Genomic DNA, 20,754 nt, shown 5'->3' with positions numbered 1-20,754 from the left:
TCAAAGCGATTCCAGTGAAATTAGCGCTTTACTTTGGTGTCAGAAGGAAATAATTAAATATAGGGGCGGTCGTCTCAAGAGCGCTGTGGCAGCGCCACAAAGGTCACGTAGAAAGCAACCAAGCGTTGCTTCTAACATAAGCGGTTCCACTGGTAATCCAGCTTTCAAGCTGGTTTTCATCCCTCTCGTAGCAAGACCACCGCGCTCACAAATGACCGCCCAATTTTGTTACTATTAAGCATTGTGCTAAATACTCCAACGCGCATCACGGCCAGTCCATTTCTCTGGCCTGTACACTCAACGCTAAAGAAAAGAGAATGAGGCGGAGGGCACGGCTAAGATATATGGGCACAGTGGACACTATAACACAGCGTCTGCTGCGGATGTATCGTTCAATCCAATAAACAATGTGCAAAACGCCCTAGTTCGCCGGGCCTTCACGCAAGTTCTGAGTTCACTCAGCAAGAATATTGGAATTTTATGAGCAGTGTGCATCCTGCCAATAACATTATAAGCTAAAAAAAATATTATACACAAACAAATATATGTACAAAATTTCGTCTTTTTAACATATTTATAGCGCATGTCAGCCCCACACAAATATCCAAACAATGTATAGCAAATATCCAGCAGAGCCATCTATGTAACATCTTTTCAACTTAGCAAAAGATGACATTTTACAGACCATGTACGTTAATTTCACGTAAACTATAGCTATCCGAATTACTTCAGTAGGTGCCGAATGTCCAAATGAAAGAAAAAAATATGAAGGACATTTAAGCTTCGCCTTTAAGAGTGGAACGCGATAGCGTTCAAAGATCCCTGACTGCTTCTCACGCTTCCCGACAGCCCACTAACAAATATCGTGAAACAAAACACCTGCAGCGCATGCCTTTTATGTTAAATCTTCTCAGAGTGAAATATTAAAAGTGCGAAACAACGTACGAAGATGAAGAGATGAGTGCAATTAAGGCGCTACACTTATCTCTTCACCCTTCCTAAAAATCACTCACATAGGCACGGCAACTGCACCTTAAGTAACCGTGATGTTTAACGGGAAACGCTAGCGGCGAACGCTATGCACGAAGGCGGGCTTTCTGGCAGAAACGCCGCCTCCTGCGCGGGCCCATCTTCGTAGGCTGTTTCGTCCTTTGAATATTTCGCTCTGAGAAGATTTAACATAAAAGGCGCGCGCTGTAGGTGTTTTGCTTCACGATATTTGTTAGTGTGCTGTCATTCTGAAAATTCTGAGGAATAAATCTAACAAGAATGTAAAACAAGGTGTGGGCAACTTTAGTGATAGTATGGTGTGACAATATAACCCGCATGTCAAATAGCAAGGCGTGGCATATGCATGTACCTAAATGTGTACGGCAATTTTTCGCTCGCGGGATGCCACCGCCGTACGCCGACGCCGGATTTTCATGACACGGGGGCCCTCAACGCTATCGCGTTAACAGATCTAATCGATATTCAGGCAATATTCGTAGTTTATAGAAAAAAAAATGACACGCGGTACATCGGCGGCCGTTAGATACGCCCGGAGAGCTCCAGAAAGCTTGTGTCGTTGTGCGAGCAAGCAAACGAAGTTCTCTAGCGATAAAGGAATCGGTCACGAAGTGGGTCTTGCCAGAGCAGGACTGCCGGTCACATGTCGTCATGCATGCTCCAGTATTGCCTGATCTCGAGTGAATCCTTCTTCTGAATCCTTCTTCTGAAGAAGAAACAGCGGAATTGAACTTATAAAGTTCTCTGGAGATCACCAGAATCACGGGACATCTCACCACAAGAAAAATAAATTGTACTTTGGAGAAACAGTGCTTTGGAGAACGAGTATATAATTTGTTTCTTTGTCAACTTCAGTCCCGAGTTAAAACTACGTTGTGAAAAAAAAATTTTTTTGTGCGCTTTCGATGCAAAATAGAGCTTACGTTCGCAAATGTACGCTCAAAAAATGTGTTTCTGTGTAATACGGTTTTATAGGTCACCTACTACAGCGAAGCTGCTAGCCTCTAGTTGGCCGGGATTTTTCTCGGCGCGTCCTTACGGAAAAAATAAGGTACCTTCAGCGATTAAAAAAAAGGACCTTCAGTTATTGAAGGGAAAAGTGCATACGTTCTTTGTTATCACGCGTACAACATACATCCTTGATTTTGTTGCAATAAAGAAAAATCTGCAGATCCCACTCATTGTGGGAATAGATGCAAGTGAAGCTTTGTATGCTATTTGCTTTGACTGACGATAATTAGCGGTGATGTTGGCGACGTCGGTGTAATTTCTTCAGTGTTTAGACCAATACGAGAGTGGCGAGTTGATGTTAAACGTTACCTTGCGTGCACCACTGCTATTTGTCGCCGTAGTCCACATAACACACGGGGAGACATGTTTGCTTGAGGCGTTGTTGTGTGTCATTGTTCATAGTCTCTGAGAGTGCTGAGCGTGACAATTGCTTCACATGGCACAGCGCGTCGTGACAGAAGTGTTAAACTTTAATTGATATGTGGGGCTGTACGTAATTTAATTAATTATTATAATTGTATGTACACATTGTATACATACGTTCGCGGGCTGCACATACGTTTCGCTGTGTAACGAAGACGCTCCTGCTCCGCACGACTCTTCTTTCGGGCCTGAGTGGCCTCGACGCTGAGCGCACGCTTTGGAGCCATTTTGCTGGCGCGTGTTGGCGTGCTCCTTCAGCATACGTGACCAGCACGCTGTTGAGACGCCAGCTCCAAGCGCTCTCTTCAGGCCACGGGCGATTGTAATGTTTGCGCTATCACAGCCAAGCCCGCTACCTCCACAGCCTGGCACCTGAATGTTTGTCGCATAGGAAATGTGCTGCGCGTGTTGCACAGCAGGTGCAACACGCGCAATCCGTGAAACGCTACCGGCCGCGGCGGTGCCGGCCGGGATACGCGGAGCCGAGCGCCATCTGGTGGTGTTGCAAGAAACCCAGCGGGACGCGTGGCAAAACCATCGTAGCGCCCGGAAATTCGAGAGAAGAGGCGAAGAAAGCTTCGCTATAACAAGCACAAGAGAAGCATCCGAAGCCGATAATTGATGATAAAGCGATCCTGATAACAACGCGAAGCACGTAGCACGCCCCGCGTGCGTGTCCCGGCAAAGACTACGGTTGCGCAAGCTGCCGCGGCGACGGCAGCTTGCGACGTGGGGACTGACGTCACTAGCCGTTCATATATAAGAGAACCAGCCTAGCAACTGATTTCACTGCTGTTGCAGCACCGCTATATATGGGTAGGCAACGCATAGTTAGGAATCCCGAGGAGCACCTTGTATACGAGGAGCGGCAAGGGGATAAGGAAAGAGCAATGCGACCAGCGGCAGCCTCCTGCGTCCTGCCAAAATTACCATTACTTCTTTTGCTACCAGAATCACCCTAAATCACCATTAATACCATTACTCCAAAGCCATAAAAGCAACGCATGCGCGCTCAGCAATTGTAGTGATGGTTTTCAACAGCTTCCCTGGACATCTACTTTCTCAAGGCCGGGCAAGTCAACTTTATTAATGTACGTTGACCCTAAATAAAGATCTTAAAAAAGGGGCTGAGGGGGCTTCGAATACCGAAATTTCTCGGTCGAATCGAGTACGAATATTCGAGAAAAACGACCTCCAAATACCGCATAGAACAATTAATATTTCCTAATTTCTAAACAAGAGAGACATATAAGGTTTGCGTGGAGTCAACAGCGTCACTAAAGGAAAAGGGGGAATTAAGGGAGGCGAGGGAAGGCGAGGAGAGGCGCAGCTAGGCAGTGAAACGGAGGAGGAGGAGGAGAAGGAGGAGGAGGAGGAGAGTGCAATGGCGAGATTTGTAAGGGGCCGGGCGCCTTTCGCAGAGTGGAGCAGTGGCACCTTGCGATGACTACAGAAAACAACAAAGAATAGAAATTTGTAGGACAGTGCCTTTAGCAACGTTTAATAACTTGGGTTGCTTTAGAAGTTAAACTGAAATACACATCGGAGATGTCGCCCCTGAGAGGTATAGTTAAGAAGTTTCGAAGATGTACCCGCGTAGCGCTCGCTGTAACTGCTGTAAAAATACTTCGCCTCTGAGGTCGACCGCGCTAGCGGATAGTGTGAGATCAGCGTAAACTTGTGCTACAGTTTTCTTACGGAAGCTGCTTTAATATACCACACGTTCTGCTGAGAAAAGTGCTCTTTTTCGCCTTGTCGCCTAATTGTTCTGGCTCGTCTTCATTTTCCACTACTTGCCAATTTCTTCCTCCCGAGGTGCTTCTTTGAACTTCGCTTAAAAAAATGCGAATAATCTAGTCTTGTATGTACCTACGCGACTACGTACCGTAAGAAACAGAATATAGGTCGAACGTTTTTTCAAAAATATACGCTGCAAAAAGTCGACCCCGTTTTATATACCGGTCATTTTTACCGGTTTATACAGGGTTCTCTATTCCTCTTTTTTATAGTTATAGTTAGAGGGATCGACCTATATTCTTGTGCGACCTATACTCCGGTTTTTGCGGTATGTAATTTGTATCGCACGTGGCTATCCATACACTGCGCGTACACTGTGCATACACATTCCCATATGCATATCGCTACATCTATTTCCACATGCTCAAAATTAGCATTTCTTGTGCGTTATGTGTACACGTTTACTTTTATTATGTTAACCTGGACTTCGTCTGAGGAAAACTGTTTGCTCTGTTTATTTCTTGAAAATGGCCGTTCCTGTATTTTAATGTAAAAAAATTCACACTCCTGTTTTTATGTCTTTTAATACAAGATCAACACGCAAATGTGCGCTGTTGATGCGAGGTTGTGCTGAATCGGGAGTTGTGTGGTGCACTCGTTACTTTGGACATTTGAAAAAGAAATAAAAATAATTAGTCGTTAGCTACAGAAGAAACACAATGCTCAAGCAAGCCGTGAGAAAATTGTGTTTCGTTGGTTCAGAGAAGAGGGCGGGCCACCACTCTGGGTGCTGTTGACCTTAGTTACGCCACAGGTGGAGTGCGTCTTTTATAAAAATGGGTTTATTTGTTTAATAAATACAAGTATTACTGTTTTCACGCTGTTTTTACGCAATAAGTGTTGATATGATTATTTGAATGATGTTCATTGATACATTTTGCAACATAACATATTAGGTTTAATTTATGTCGGGTTGAACGTTAACAAGGCGTTCCCTTTAAGAATAAGCAAGTCATGTACATTAAAAAAAAATTTTTTTTACGGAACAGGATCTCACTGCAAGTGGGGTTAACTAGTGTCGCCATCTTCTCAGGCAGATGCTGCCGTGACACCAATGCACGCCTGCCTTGCCTACGACAACGAAATGCTGGTGTTAAAGAAATATTTAAAAAAACTTTGCGTTTAAAAGAAATGACACTCCTTTGAAACGTATGTTACTGCTACGGTGCATTCGGAAGTATGCAGAAACGGTTATTGGAGATTTTAAACCAGGCCACGAAGATGATCTGTAGCGGCACTCTGAGCGATAGTTAAGGTATCTGCAGAAATTATTGCGCAAGCTATTGTGCGAATTTTTTCATCAATGCATCTTCAAACCATAGAGTTTGCTAGCACGCGCGTCAACATCAAACGTTTTCTTACCTCACCACTTACGATAAACAACAGAAACGTTCGAGTTTCAACACGCATTCTCGTGCTAGTGTACTGCTCGATATACCAATGCATTATGACGCGTAACATACTTGAATAATTAGGGCAACTCGTACGCTTACTAAAACAGCCTTAGCACAAAGCAAGTCGACCCACACGTTACTCGAGGGAAAGCACTCGGGAACAGTTGCTGCGAATAGAAGCATATCCATTTGACAGCGAAACTCGGGATAGATAATAAGGACAACATAATATAACTATTTTCATTCAGTCACAGATGCTCCCATTTTCTTTGGTTGAAATTATTGATGGTAATTTTTAAAAATTATGCACGTGCATCGCGCATCTCGAAAACTATGCGAAGCGGCTAATCGAACGCTAGAAGTGTGTCCTTTTCATTTCCTCGTCTTTGGCGTAAAGGAAGCTGGCACGCTCGTGCGCGCATATCTTCTCGCGCACAGTGTGTGTACCACGTGTGTGTGCGTGTGTGCGTGCGTGCGTGTGTGTGTGCGTGTGTGTGTGTGCGTGTGTAGCACGTGTGTGTGCGTGTGTGCGTGCGTGCGTGTGTGTGTGTGCGTGTGTGCGTGTATGTGTGCGTGTGCGTGTGTGCGTGTGTGTGTGTGCGTGTGTGCATGTATGCGTGTGTGCGTGCGTGTGTGTGTGCGTGTGTGTAGCACGTGTGTGTGCGTGTGTATGTGTGTGCGTGCGTGTATGCGTGTGTGTGTGTGCGTGTGTGTATGTGTGTGCGTGTGTGTGTGTGCGTGTGTGTGTGTGTGTGCGTGTGCGTATGTGCGTGTGTGTGTGCGTGTGTGTGTGCGTGTGTGTGTGCGGGTGCGTGCGTGTGCGTGTGCGCGAGTGTGTGTGTGTGTGTGTGTGTGTGCGCGCGCGCATGCATGAGTGGCCTTCATCGTCTTTATGTGGAAAAATTCTCTTCGTATGTGTTTTCTTCCTTTCTCCCGATCTTTTCTACACTTTCCCCATCCCCGTGTAGTGCATAACAGCCAAACGGATAGTTGAATATATCAGCTGTATCAGCTTCATCACTCAAGAACGGGTCCGGAACGGGATACTAACTACCCTGCTCCTCCAATACGATTATCACGGATAATTTATGATATGATTGTACTCCCGCACCTTACTAGAACACAATTTTTCTAGAAATGTTTCTTCTATTTTTCAGCACTGCTGAGCTTTGCAATTCTCGGCCTGAATTTGTTGTTCAGTTTAATACTGTAGCGTCGTATAAAGAGTGCTTGCAAATCACTTTGTGCAACGCCTCTGACTGCAGTGTTGTAGAATAAAACGAAACAAAAATAAATTATCTAGTTAACCTTCTCACCTTTCATTTATTTACCCTCTCTCTGTATCTCTCTCTCTCTCTCTCTCTTTATGGCACTGGCTTTGCCCATCTTCACATCTCGTTCCCTGCCCTTTCAGGGCCTCGGTGCCGGCAGTGGAGAGGGAGGAGAATACGCCGAGACGACGCTCACCGAGGGCGTCAACGGCCTGGCCCCGCAGAGAAGCGTCGACGTGGTCGACGAGTTCGGGGGACGGGAAGGCGAGAAGATCTCCGAGTGGCAGGCGGGATGGAACGTCACCAACGCCATCCAGGTATGCACGACGCGCGCTCGCGACGTGCGTCTGCTTGATCACGTGACCATTTGCGCTCGGAGACGCGGATTGAACGTATACGTCAAATTCGGGTGGTCGATCGGATCGTCCGAGTCGGATCGCAAGACCCTCTAGAGCCGAGTGTCTCGTGGCCTTTGAGATTTACGCGCGCATATCTGGGAGGTCATGGCCACTCTGTGAAAGGTAGAACGCTTGAAAACTTGTTTTTTCTTTTTTTAGTTTTCGCGTAACTGAATTATGTTTTCTCGTGCATCAAATTACAATCAGACGCAACAGCGCCTGTAGGTTGTGTGTAAGTCGTACTTTACGATCTCTGCGTATTTTACCTTGAGAAATTCAATTAGTTCATTAACTTCCTTACGCTACATGGAGGTAATGCGTGGTTGGGTATGCCTGGTACGAAATTACTTTTGCCGATACTACGCCCGACGCTGGACGCCGGACACGGGACGCCGTCGCCGTATTCTTTCCGACACGGGGCCCTTACCGCTGCCGCGTTAGAAACCGACCTCCACGTAGGGTGAAAGTATCGATCTACATTATCGAATATATCGAATTTGTACATTATAAGCGAACATAGATTCCAGAAGCTCCAAACCAACGAGAAAATTATTAACCATCACGATCTGGTCACACGGAACTTGGCTCTTATCACGTCCGATATGACGGTGCACATAATTTGTGTCCTATAGAAAGTTGAGTAAAATATCTGTATTTCACTCACAGTACTAGAAGTAAAGACACGCAGAATCTTAAACTGGCTACCCGCATCTGCATGAACAGGAAGTAGCCTATAATTGCACTTATAATTTGAACTACATTCCCAATGAGGCAGCACGCTTTTCTTACTTTTGTATGCAAATTATATAGCGCTTCCAAGAGCATATAAGCTGCTTGTCGTCATACCATACAGAAAAGCAGGGCGAGTATTAAGCGCTATTTTGACAAAACAGCAACGCAATGAGCCAACCATCCACACACACACGCGCGCACACAGACATAAAGATACTTAACACATTGCATTGCAAGGGCCCTACCACTTCGTACTTAATTAACATAACATACCCTACACTTCCATTACTGGTATTATTAGACATTTTATCGTCAAAACAAATAGCATTGCGCTTCGTCTATGATACAGGTGCTCAAAGATATGCACAAACCGAAGCTGAGCATAAAGCAAGGTCACTGGGCAATACAAACAAACACGCACTCAAGTCCTTCAATACAAGTATTTCACCGGCAGCAGGCAGGCTGCCGTCATGGCGAATGATTCGGGCGGCAGTGCACTTATGTCAGTGCACTTAGGCTCGCACAGAACTGGTTTACTCATGCAAAATGAACACCTTCTCAGAATACTCAGTGGAAAAATACTTGTGCTTACCTGTTGTCGTTAGGAAACCTGAAAATGTTCGCAGAACTGGAAATCTCGGTGTTAGGAGCACCAGAGCCGCGCAAGACATGCGACGCCCCGAATCAGCCATCTTCGTCTAATGCTTGGTTGACCAGGGGTGCGATCTTGTACGCGTTCCAAAATAGAACGGAGGTGGTCCGTTCCACCGAGCCGCACACGCTTGGTCAGTTTGAACGGTGCCGAACGCCATGACGTCAATTGTGAAGTGATATCTGCTGTCGATCATTCCGTGTTGTCTGCTATCGGACGAACGCAACGGAACGGACCGCCAATTTCGCGACGGAAAGAACGGACCGCCTCCGTTCGAGTTTGGAACGCGTACAAGATCGCACCCCTGGTATCCTGCGCCTTCCGTTCCTTGCTCGCCTGGTCGACCTTCTATATCTTATCTTTCCCATCTTCATACTTGGCACGACCACCGAAGCGGATGACGGAGCGAGATCCGACTTGTGACATCGATGAACGAGTGGCAAGGGCGAGCGGATTGCAACCTCGACGGACGCACGAAGTCAATCACTTCGTGGGCGTCGCCCGATTTTAAATTCACGAAAAGAGAAAAAGAAAGATAAATAAACAGAAAGAATAATTGTTTGCCGTTCACTCAAATTTATTTATTTCGAAAAACTTGTTAATGACAAGAAATGTGCGCATCCACCTCTCCGGATCGTTCCACCAGATCTTAGGATGCCCGGCAACCGCTCGGAGCGCGTATGTTCAATGAAACCGAAACTACCACTCGCCTTTCGGGGGTCAGCTCTGGCGCGTGCATAGAGTTTCTCACTATAACACCTAGAGGGTAATCTGGCGCCACCGTCTATGGGAGTTTCTTAAGGGGGCACCGTGCCGTCATGGGAATGACGGTATATGTGTCTGCGAGGCTCGCGTTGGCTGGTGTTGTAAAAGGCTTCGTCTAAAACGTGGATATGGCTACGCAAATAACGCGTTCTCAAAGTAAAATCTTCATAAAATGTTTCCATTCACGCATATTACATCTTTACTCACCCACGATGCATGACCAAGCGAAGAAAAGCAAGAACAGACGACCAACTGTTTCAAAGCAAGCGCGAACCTTGTCGTCTGTCCTGCAACTTTAGCGGCCCGCTGATACTTTTTACGTAACATGTAGTCGTACACACAATAACGAGTTCTCATAGTTAAACAAAACATGTTTTCGCGTAATAATAAAGCTAAAACAACTCTTCACGTGCTGTTCTAGTAGAAAATGAATCATTGTGACAGATGGAACGGTACTTGCCGAGCGCGTCTTCAAGGCGTCCTGTCTCTACGAGAACGATGCCAATCCGAATCCACAATATACCGGCATTCCCATGCATACCACAGCGCAGCAGCGCCAGATTTCCCTCTAGGTAATGTAGTCAGAAACTCTATGGGCGCGTGATAGGCCATGTTTAGAGTGTACTATACACATATGGCGTGCGCCTGCCTTAGGCCGTAGAGAAGCAGTCCAGATTAGCACTATACCTTCAGAGTATCTGTATTTTCGGGTGGGGTGGGGGGAAGCAGGGAAGAGATTGATGCGATCGTATCCATTACAGACATATGCCAGCGGTATTTATTTATTTATTTATTTATTTATTTATTTATTTATTTATTTATTGAGTACCTGGATCGCCTTGGAAGGCATTACAGCAAGGGGGTACATATCTACATCAATTGTCACTCATTTCAACACACAAAGCACGGTAAAAGTTTTCATTACATTGTATACCTACAATATTCGACGGGAGAGCATTCCACTCCCTCGTGGTCCTGTAAAAAAGATTCATAACGAAAGGTGGCACCCTTAAAAGTAAATTCATGAAGTTTCAAGGCATGGTCCCTTCTTCGCGAGCTATACGACGGTAATGTAATATGTTTGTTCCTGTCAATGCCTATTTTAGAATAGTAAACATGAAAAAATTTGAGTCCAAGGTCCTTTCTTCTGTCCTTTAGATCCTGCCAATGAAGTCTGCGCTTGCTTTCGGTGATACTGAGGTTTTTGTCGTAATTCCGCAAAACGAATCGAACCATCCTATTCTGAAAATTTTCATGTAAATCGACTAACTGACACGTGCAAGGATCCCAGCAGATACATGCCTACTCAGGTACCAAACATAAACATACGTGAGTGAAATACAGCCGTTCTTTCAATTTACTAGGTAATTGGCCAAAATTTCGACGTCGGAAGCCCAGTTTTCGTGCCGCCTTCCTTCTTACCTCCTGCAGTGTACATGCCTGTTGCACTTTAAATCCAAGGTAAACAAAACTCCTAAGTATTTGTATTGCGTAACGCTATTTAATTTGTGCTCATATGCCTTGTATGAATGTTTCCTTGTAAATGTGATATTTAAACGTTTTGAAACATTAAGCGACATTTCCCACTTCGCACACCAAGTTGAAACTTTATCTACATCACTCTGAAGTGCGTAAAAATCACAATCACTATCAATAACCCTCTACACTACGCAGCCGGCTGCAAACACCCTGAAGGACGACGTAATATCTCTAGGGATATAATTTATATATAATTAAGATAAGATAAGGATATAATTTATATATAAGATAAGAGAGGGCCTAAGACAGAGCCGTAGGGTACTCCAGAGGTCACTGCAGATAGAGAAATTTCTAGGAAGAGAAAAAAAAACAAGGTGCTGCATAGAAAAAATGCTACAATCAAAAGCATGTATAGCATACCTGATTAACTCAAGCACGTTGGTTGACTATTTCTCACCGCCCCGTTTCAAAGGGGATGCCAATAAATCATAGTCATCATTATCAACCCGACTATATCAGCGCCTTAAGAAATGCATACATTGCCGTAATCTACGCGAGGCACACAAATGCACGACAGCATAATTACGAAACCACCTAAAAGGTTGCTCGCGTCACCAGGAGCCGGCAGGATCTCGCCATAGCTTCGACGTCGTCAGTGGGCGCATTTTTATACACGTTCCAAGGCGGGTTTCAGTGATTTGGACGAACCAACCGAACGTAGTTCGAGTACCCTGTTTCAACCGGCCGAGCATCTTAAGATGACTACATACGAATAGCGATGTGGGCGAGTTGGTTTAGCTCCATGGTGCAAAATTTCTGCAGCGCGAAGCACTGAAGTGCGGAAAAAAGAACAAAAACGGACGAAGGAAGAACGATTGCAAGAAGACAACACGAGCGCTGGCTATACACACACACACACACACACACACACACACACACACACACACACACACACACACACATATATATATATATATATATATATATATATATATATATATATATATATATATATATAACATAGCGTCAGTCAGGTACACCAGTCACATTGGAAGGTAGGGTTGGCATAGGCTCAAACGCGCGAACTCCTTATCGTGTAATTGATTTTCATTATTTTTTTCAGCAATATGCTTTGTTTGCTTAGTATATCAAGCGAAACAATTTAAACGTTTCACAGGCATATGATAATGTTCACTATTGTGCATAGAATTCGAATTACGTACGCTGTGACACTTGCTCAGGAGAGTTAGGCACGTCCTCACTTCATTCCCTGTGTGTACAATTGCTTTTGCAATCGCTGTGCGAAAGTTGCACTAAATGAGCGTACAATTAAACAGGTATGCAGGATATGTCAGTATAGCCAAACCCTGTTTTACCGCAATTTACTGCAACACGCGTAGTCAGAAGATATTGAATTTCTGAAAATCGTTACGTGTTATTTTCTTTTTCTCGCACTCGGTCGCAGCTCTGGGCGCCAGTGAAAGCATGGATGTTGCAATTAATAAGCAGACGGCGGCGCTCGATAATCCATTGCTGTGCCGATCGCCTCCTTTCCCATTTCGAGCGCTAGAGCGGGAACACCCTTAAAGGAGTGTTTTCGTAAAAGCGTTCAAGTGTTAGGCGTCGTGCTCGTTCTTGAATTTGAGTCTCAAAGCGTCCGTGGTTCTTACCTAACCTCGTATTCGCACACTGCCCAGAAGTATAAAGTTACGAATTTATGGAAATGAGCACTCGCGGGGGTCATGAAAAGAGGAAAGGCAGGAGGGAGATCAGCATAAGTTTGCCCCGTTTGGTACCCTACACATGGTAAGGTGCAGATGGGAGTGGGGAAGGGGCGCATGGAAGTGAAAGAAAGACTGCAGTTTGAATCACTCGCCCTATTCATGACCTATTCCCTGTAGTGAGTTGAGCCACATCCGTAGGCACCAAACCAAACCGAACCAAACTCGCACCACACAAATCCCGCAACGTGTCTAGAGCGGGGCTCACCAGTATAGTGCCTTCGGACACTGCCGAAGTGTTTGACTGGTTTTACGAGCTGCTTTTAGGGATGAATAGTTAACGGCGTCGCAGTGGCACGTTTACACATCCCGTGCCCTTGAGCAATCTTATCCGAGCCTAAAGGTATTTACGATTGTGTGTCGCCGTTTCGTTGTTTCTATATGTGACGACTCAGAGTCGATGCGTTAGCTCCTCCTGAGTAGTGGCATACGGGGGTGGAGTCTGGTGCCTGGCTTTTGCCGATTGCCATCGTGAACGAGACAAAGGCCTGATGAAATCCAGCAAAGGGCAGTAATTCAATGCGATTTCTTAGCAACAAAACAAACTGGCGTTATTAAGCAGTGGATGTGAATACGTTAGACAGAAAAAGTAAAGTGACAATTCCAAAGACCAGGCGCAACAACGTTGAACAATTACTATGTGCAATCGCAAAGAGAACAATGAAAATCATTCCAAACTACATTTCTAAACAATAATTGGAAAAGCAAATATTTAGAGTCCACAAAATCGAAAGTGACATGCGGCAAACCGGGCGCGCCGACAGTCCGTCCCAACCGATGCGGCCCGTATAATGGGCCGCTCAAGCCGCCCATCGCCGCAAGACGCACCGCACGCGTGCGGTTGCTTGAGAGATTGCACGTATCAAACACTTATGCGCCAATTTCGGTTTACAATGTGTAAGGTATACACTGTGTGCACATTGTAAACCGAAATTAGTACACAAGAGTTTGATACGTGCAATCTTTCGCGCGACCGCACGCGTGCGGTGCGGCTTGCGGCGATGGGCGGCTCGAGCGTTGACGGTCCCTCGAAGTCGGCGCCTCGACGTCGGCGGCTCGCTTACACGTCGGCCGGTGGTGTTCGGTGTCGGGGCCCAATGTCGGCAGCTTATTTGGCCGGGAGTTGCTCGGCGTTCGTTTATCGTCCCCGGGGCCGACTGCCGAAGTGTCGGATCGGCGGGTTTTTTATACAACTCTCGAGGCGTCGGCCTTCGCCTCTTGTCGTCCAGACATGGATCACACACGCGCGAACATTTGATCTCGCCGTAGTTCGGACTCCACTGGCGGTCACCTTCACCGGCAGTCAATTTGATCGCACACAAAACAATAGCGGCGGACGAAGACGGCTTCACGTAGACGGGGCGTGCTTCCGCCGTGGTTCAGATTCTGCCAGCGGTCACCTTCACTGGCAAGCAATTTAACGGCACACAGAAGAACAGCTGCGCACGCAGCCAGCTTCACGTAGCCCGGGTGTGTATAGCCACCATGGTTTCTACCCTGCCAGCGGTCACCTTCTCCGTCGAACAATTTAATCCCGCACAAAACGGCAGTCACGAACGCACACAGCTCACGTGATCTCCATGGATGCACCCAGGATCACGTTCCCTACCGTTTGCGAAACGGCGCAGCACGTAGGCTTGCGGCCCATTCTTAAAGAAGCGATGCTTAATAGGCGTGGGGGGGGGGGGGGTGATTTCAAGAAATAACGCGACTTTTGTGACAGTATATTAACCATTATTACTGTACAAGGAGCAGATAGCATAATTAGAAGAAGAGCTCTGCGGTAGTTTGGCTTGTAGTTACTTCGAATAAATAGATATTTAATGAAACGATGCCGAAGTTCGATACTTTATGCGTCTCCATGAACAAAAACTTTCTACTTCAATTTTTCAGGCCCTTCGAGAAAACTCGTGCCGAAATTCTAAAGTGTCCCCTCTGCCGGGCACAAATTGAGACGGCTATTGCCCTCTTTATTGTTTTGATGTAGTGTGCCTTTATTTTTATTTTCATCAGGTGGAACAGGGAGAGTGAGGGGAGGGCAGCTTAATGGAGACGATGACGAATTTTACTAAAACAGCCCCTGGCGCCTCAGTCAACTGCTGCGTGATACAAGTCTTAATTTCTAGTACTCCGCCCAGAGCAGATTTTCGCCAGTGCGTCAGTCATTCCAACTGTTGTTTGCTGATAAAGTACGTACATCAGTTATGAATGTCGATTGCTGCTGTGCCTTCAGTAATGCACTTCTTGGCAAAAACGTTTATCGATCGTTATCTACTTCCTCTGTTTGTCCCTTGCATTTATGTGTGTTCATCACCTTCGTGATTCTTGTGTGTTGTTTGCGCCCTTCAGGCCATCGCCAGATATTCCCTTTCACGTAAAACGCATAGACAAAAGAAGAAAAGGCAAACGATCCCTTTGTAGCACAAGGCAGTGCTAATCCGAATAAAGGCTCCAAAATAACACATAAATGTAACGCGTACTTGTATACACGAAACCTTAGGTGACACAGTGACAGACGAAGTCAGGCCACCAACAATGCATAAGGCCAGGCCCTGTAACCCAGACGTGCACACAGACACAGACACAAACACGCACACAAACACACTCTCGCGCAGACAGCCAAGCACAGAAATTAAATTACGTGAACGCTTCAATATAAGATACAATAATAAAAAGAGGAGCGACGTAGCTTCTAACCACGAGACAAAACGCCACCATCCGTTAAGAAATGCATTAAAGCTGTCAAGAGCACTCCATTGTGCTTTGCAGATCATTCCGTGTCCCAATCACTTCTCCCACAGCAAAAAGGACGCCCGTCCAGGCGACTCGACGTTGACCTGAAGCGCACCCTGACTATCGCTCGAAGGCAGGCTATACATCACCTGCCTCGAGGAGAAGCTTTGCGGTTATCTCAACAAGCCTCGCAATTCTGTGGTACCAGTAATGCGCTCCGAGGGACGCCCGCGATAAATGCAGGGCCGCGTCACTCTCGCGAGAGAAAGGAAGTTTCAGCACGATCGGGTCTGCAAGGCGGATTTTTTCACTTTGTCTACCGTGTTCTCCCCCAGCTCCCGGCGAATTGCTTCTTTCGCTGCCTCGTCTATTCCATACAGAGGAAGTACATTACTCTGGACCTCTTTCGAGCAGTGCTGATTACAGAAGACGATGATCTTGTATCGGCTTGTATTTAGCCTTCTCGGCTCGTCGCCTCTTCCCGTCTTTCCATTCCTTTTTTTTTTCTCGGAAGTCAGTGCTCTTCTGAAAGCCGAGTGGCGTTGTGCCTCCTATTGTGGCAGTTGCCCCGTTGAATTTTTTTTTTGCTTCGTTTCCTGCTTTTATACAGTTATGCCAGCGTTTAATGCTTTAAGGCCCAGCAAGATACAATTCGATAGAAATGCGCATTCAAATTAAGCCAAGGAACACTCAACCAATTTCACAGCATCTTAGACAGTCTCTTTTGACCACTTCCCTTTCCAAGACTCTCCTTTTCTGCTCTGACAAAGCGTTCCGTAGAAGCACTTTTTAGAGTAGTAAAAAAAAAAAAGGTGGGGGGGGGGGTTGGGGGGGGAATATTCTCGCTCTGATAGTTGGTTCTTTTTGTGTTGTTCATCTATGATATTCTTCTATGATGGACCAATGTTGCGTCGCTGCTGGTAGGCTAATCGTACGAATCGTATCCTCTCCACACACACACACACACACACACACACACACACACACACACACACACACACACACATATATATATATATATATATATATATATATATATATATAGAGAGAGAGAGAGAGAGAGAGAGAGAGAGAGAGATAAGCAAGATCGCTGGTGTCTTTTGTTCGTTTTACAGCGCCAGAAATGCGATTAAAGAATAACGACAGCTTCGACAAGAGCTTCGACAAGAACCCCGCGGTGACTTCTCTTCCTTTCGCGCCGGGTAATGGTCATCTCTTCTATCTCCCGCCACCCGGGCGACCACCCGATATCGGCGAGCTATGGGAACCGCAAACGCTTAGCTCAAGGGACGCCTCTGGCGGTCTGATGTCGTCTTCAAATCGCTTCTCTCTGCGAGCGTTGGACTGTACTGGGGATCGCAGGGGGGACGCGACGCCAGGCTTTGAGTGACGGTTCATCACCTACGCCTGAGGCTTGGTTCATTCACGCTGCGATGCACTGGCTCGCCAATCACACATTTCGAGTCACTGATGATGAAATGATGTGTGTGACATTAACAAATAGAAAGGCTGCAGTATGTGGCGAAAAGAAAAAAAAGGAAAACACGTATGGCATGAAAGGCTCCAGATGTCACTAATGGCACGGCCGATTACTATATAAATAAACGCTCTCATTTCGCCTGCCTTTGCGGTACTTCGCCGGCCTAATTTACTACCGGGTGGCTGCTTCATCCGGAAACGGATGAAAAAGAAAACAGTTTTTAGAAATAAACAGTACGGGCTCGTGGTCAACTGAACCACTTATTGCAACATGTCCTCGGGAGAATTTTTTTCCGGACTTCTAAGGAAATTCGCGAACGCTATACACCGATAAGTTTGGGCAACGTTGGCAACAGTGGGCTCTGCGTAGGAGTAAAATACTGTTTGTAATTCCTCCATTCTTCTTCGCGAAAAAACGGAGCTAATTTCGCTGCATTCTACCTATAACTTTATCATTCACCAGAGTTTTAACACAGCCGTTAAGTATTGGGTACCCTGGGGCTGTAACTGAATTCGTTATGGCACCTTTTCTGCGTTCAAAGCTTGGGGCCTCCTTTGTATTCGTCTATATATATGGAGATTGAATCTGTGCAATTTACGTGACGTTCTGCATAAATATCGTTGCTTATCAAACGCTGCACACAGACACGACAGCGATTCGCGAGCAAAAGCGGGCACCGCGGCTAGGTGTCTTCGCAGGCTGAACGATCCCGAAGTCGACGTCCGATTTCAAGCAGTTCATACAAAAAAAGAAGCGTTTCGTATCGAGCCACAGCTTCTGTAGAGAAAAAGCTCACCACGATAGAGCCAGCACTTGTCGTCTACAAGAATGCCCTCACACGCTCATTCTGCGCTCTCTCATTTCGCAGGGTATGTTCATCGTGAGCCTGCCTTACTCGGTGCTACACGGTGGCTACTGGGGCATTTTCGCCCTCGTCTTCGTCGCCTACATGTGCTGCCACACGGGCAAGATACTCGTGGACTGCCTCTACGAGCCGAATGAGCGCGGAGAGCTCGTTCGAGTCCGGGACAGCTACGTCGCCGTGGCCCAGACGGTGCTGGGCCCGCGGTGGGGCGGCAAAGCCGTCAACATCGCCCAGATCATCGAACTGCTCATGACCTGCATCCTGTACGTGGTGCTCTGCGGAGACCTCATGATCGGCTCCTTCCCCGAAGGCGCCGTCGACCAGCGGTCCTGGATCATGCTCACCACCATAGTCTTGCTTCCGTGCGCCTTCCTCAAGAACCTGCGGTCCGTATCCATGCTGAGCTTCTGGTGCACCGTCACTCACCTCTTCATCAACGTCATCATTCTCGGCTTCTGCCTGAGCCGAGCCTCCGAATGGGCCTGGGCCAAGGTCCAGTTTCGCATCAACATCAACAAGTTCCCGGTCACGATGGGCATCGTAGTCTTCAGCTACACGTCGCAGATCTTCCTGCCCACGCTCGAAGGGAACCTCGTGGACAAGACCAAGTTCCACTGCATGCTCAACTGGAGCCACATCGCGGCCGCCGTGTTCAAGGCGCTGTTCGCGTACGTCTGCTTCCTGACGTTCGCGGAGGAAACCCAGGAGGTCATCACCAACAACCTGCCGACCAAGGGCTTCAAGATAGTCGTCAACCTGATCCTGGTCGCCAAGGCGCTCTTCTCCTTTCCGCTGCCATACTTCGCCGCGTCAGCCCTGATCGAGCACGCCTACTTCCGGGAGCGGCCCAAGACGCTGTTCCCCTCCTGCTACGCCATCGACGGCGAGCTGCGGGTGTGGGGACTGGCCCTGCGGGTAGGGCTCGTCATATTCACCATGCTACTGGCCATCTCGATCCCGTACTTCGCCCTGCTCATGGGTCTGATCGGGAGCTTCACTGGAACCATGCTGTCCTTCATCTGGCCCTGCTACTTCCACATGAAGCTCAAGTGGGACACCATGGAGTGGTACTCCATCAGCTGGGAGGTGTTCATCATGTGCTTCGGGGGCTTCTCTGGCCTCGTGGGCATCTACACCTCGTTCGCAGGTCTTGTGGAGGCCTACCACCTTCCGCTGCCTCACGTGCCGGTCATAGAATCTTAGAACGTGCCTCGTTACTAATATCGCGCGCAGCGATAAGGCTTTTCTTTCCTTCTATTGTTGCTTGTATGCGTGTTCCGTGAGTCTGAGTTGACATGTTCATGCATGTTTGTGCGCATTACGAGAGAGGCTTTCCTTCCTGTTGGACGCCGAAACGGTTCGGCACGGGGCATAACAACAACAAAAAATAACGGCACTAGCGACTAAGCGAGCTTCACTTAGCGGTGTCGATGAGGTCTCGTGAGCGAGAACCTCATGAAGACGTGCGTTTACATCAAAGCTTGGCTCAGTAAGACTACTGTAGTCGCTGTAAACCTCTGATAAATCGTGTCAAACTGATAATCGTTTAGGGGAGTAGAACTAATCAGCTACGTGGCACAATCACTTTACGCACGCAGTCGATAGGTTCGCAGCTATGGTACGGCTGAGTTAAGACACGCCCACATTCGTTGGGGCGAAGCTACCTTAGTTGCTCTTTTTTATTATTTATGTTTTTAACTATGCTACTTACGCTATGTTTTCAAGTGAAACCAGTAGTTTCAAGAAACGCACGAGTTACGGGACAAACTCCTGCTGGAGCATTCTGCTCTCTCAAGCATTATTCCAGAAGTATATCTCCCAGCACCGTCATCCAGTGCCTAGACATAATAAGCAAGAGGAATTGCTTCGAATGTGACGAAACAGGCTGAGTTATGAGGCGATGAGTTTCGCAGATTGAAACATTGATATCCTGCTGAACCTTCGTCAGCTAATTCTTATTCTTGAACAGACTACCACTGTTTGCTGTATCATTTTCATTAAGCGCGGTCGAGCAAGAAATCAGCGCAGCTGCATGCAATGTGCAGATAGAAGCTACGCAACTCATTTCGAATGAGATGACAGTAAGTGATGTCTGCCTAAAATGTATACCGATATGTCTTCCAGTGACTGTACGAGTGGATGTAATCACTGAATTAGCTAGCCACGAAGTGCACATCGAAAAACTAAGTGGTCAGCCATAGGGATCAGGCAGCACCCTCGCATGCCTGAAGCCCTGTGGACTTGAATGTATTGCCTGAAAAGGCAGTGCACTTGCAGATTTACGGGATTCTTGCGAAACGGCCATTTTTTGCTAACCAGCACTTGTATATCGCCCATAAATATGGTGAAGAAAATGAGACGATAACCAAGATGTCCGTGAATGTCAGCTGGGAAACACGCTCGATAATCCTAGTTCAGCCTAAGCGCCATCAAGTCACGAACGAACTTGAGAAGATGTAAAGGATGGTTTCTCGGTCAGGCATGAGCATTTTTGGCACACGGAGATGTCCTCGTTAAGGTCTTGACGATGAGGAATGAATTTGTAGAGACGCAACGCCCTACTGATGCACGAAAGTAGTTACTGCGTAGTCCTTGCAGACCGCCGCCTCATGTTGCAGTTCGTGTCAGTAAGAATTTTTTTTGGTATCGTTCCAAATCGCCTGTGACGAAATTTCAGCTAAAAAACGTTTTTGGTATGCTACCAACTGTAAACGCGCAGCGATGCTTTCTGATGGCATGAAAATTCGATGCTGAAAAAAAAAATAGGAGGAGGATAGAAATAGCAAGGTATATGTTCTGCCTTTATTTGGAGTACATACTTCAATTAAAGTGACACTAAATTTTAGTCTTCCATGGTAGCTTTTAAGTGAAGTAAGCATATCCACAAGCCCTCATCTCTCTTTAATGGTTGTGAAACTATCACGTGCTTTGCGAGCAGTTAAATGCGTTGAAGCTAGAAACAAGA

General features: G+C 46.7%; 1 protein-coding gene across 1 annotated transcript in view; it reads left to right on the top strand.

Annotated features, from left to right (window-relative positions):
• VGAT (vesicular GABA transporter) overlaps positions 1-19,799 on the top strand; it is a 32,274-nt gene extending 12,475 nt beyond the window's left edge. The window contains exons 3-4 of the mRNA XM_070540854.1: positions 7,048-7,221; positions 17,793-19,799. Coding sequence (XP_070396955.1) covers positions 7,048-7,221; positions 17,793-18,992 — 1,374 coding nt within the window. The 3' untranslated portion in view covers positions 18,993-19,799. The remainder of the gene's footprint in view (positions 1-7,047; positions 7,222-17,792) is intronic.
• Positions 19,800-20,754: the final 955 nt, after the last annotated feature.

Source organism: Dermacentor albipictus, chromosome 6 (genome assembly GCF_038994185.2).
Source record: "Dermacentor albipictus isolate Rhodes 1998 colony chromosome 6, USDA_Dalb.pri_finalv2, whole genome shotgun sequence".
In the NCBI taxonomy this organism is placed as follows: domain Eukaryota; kingdom Metazoa; phylum Arthropoda; class Arachnida; order Ixodida; family Ixodidae; genus Dermacentor; species Dermacentor albipictus.
Note: the sequence above shows the minus strand (reverse complement) of the source record. Positions and strands in the feature narration are given on the sequence as shown.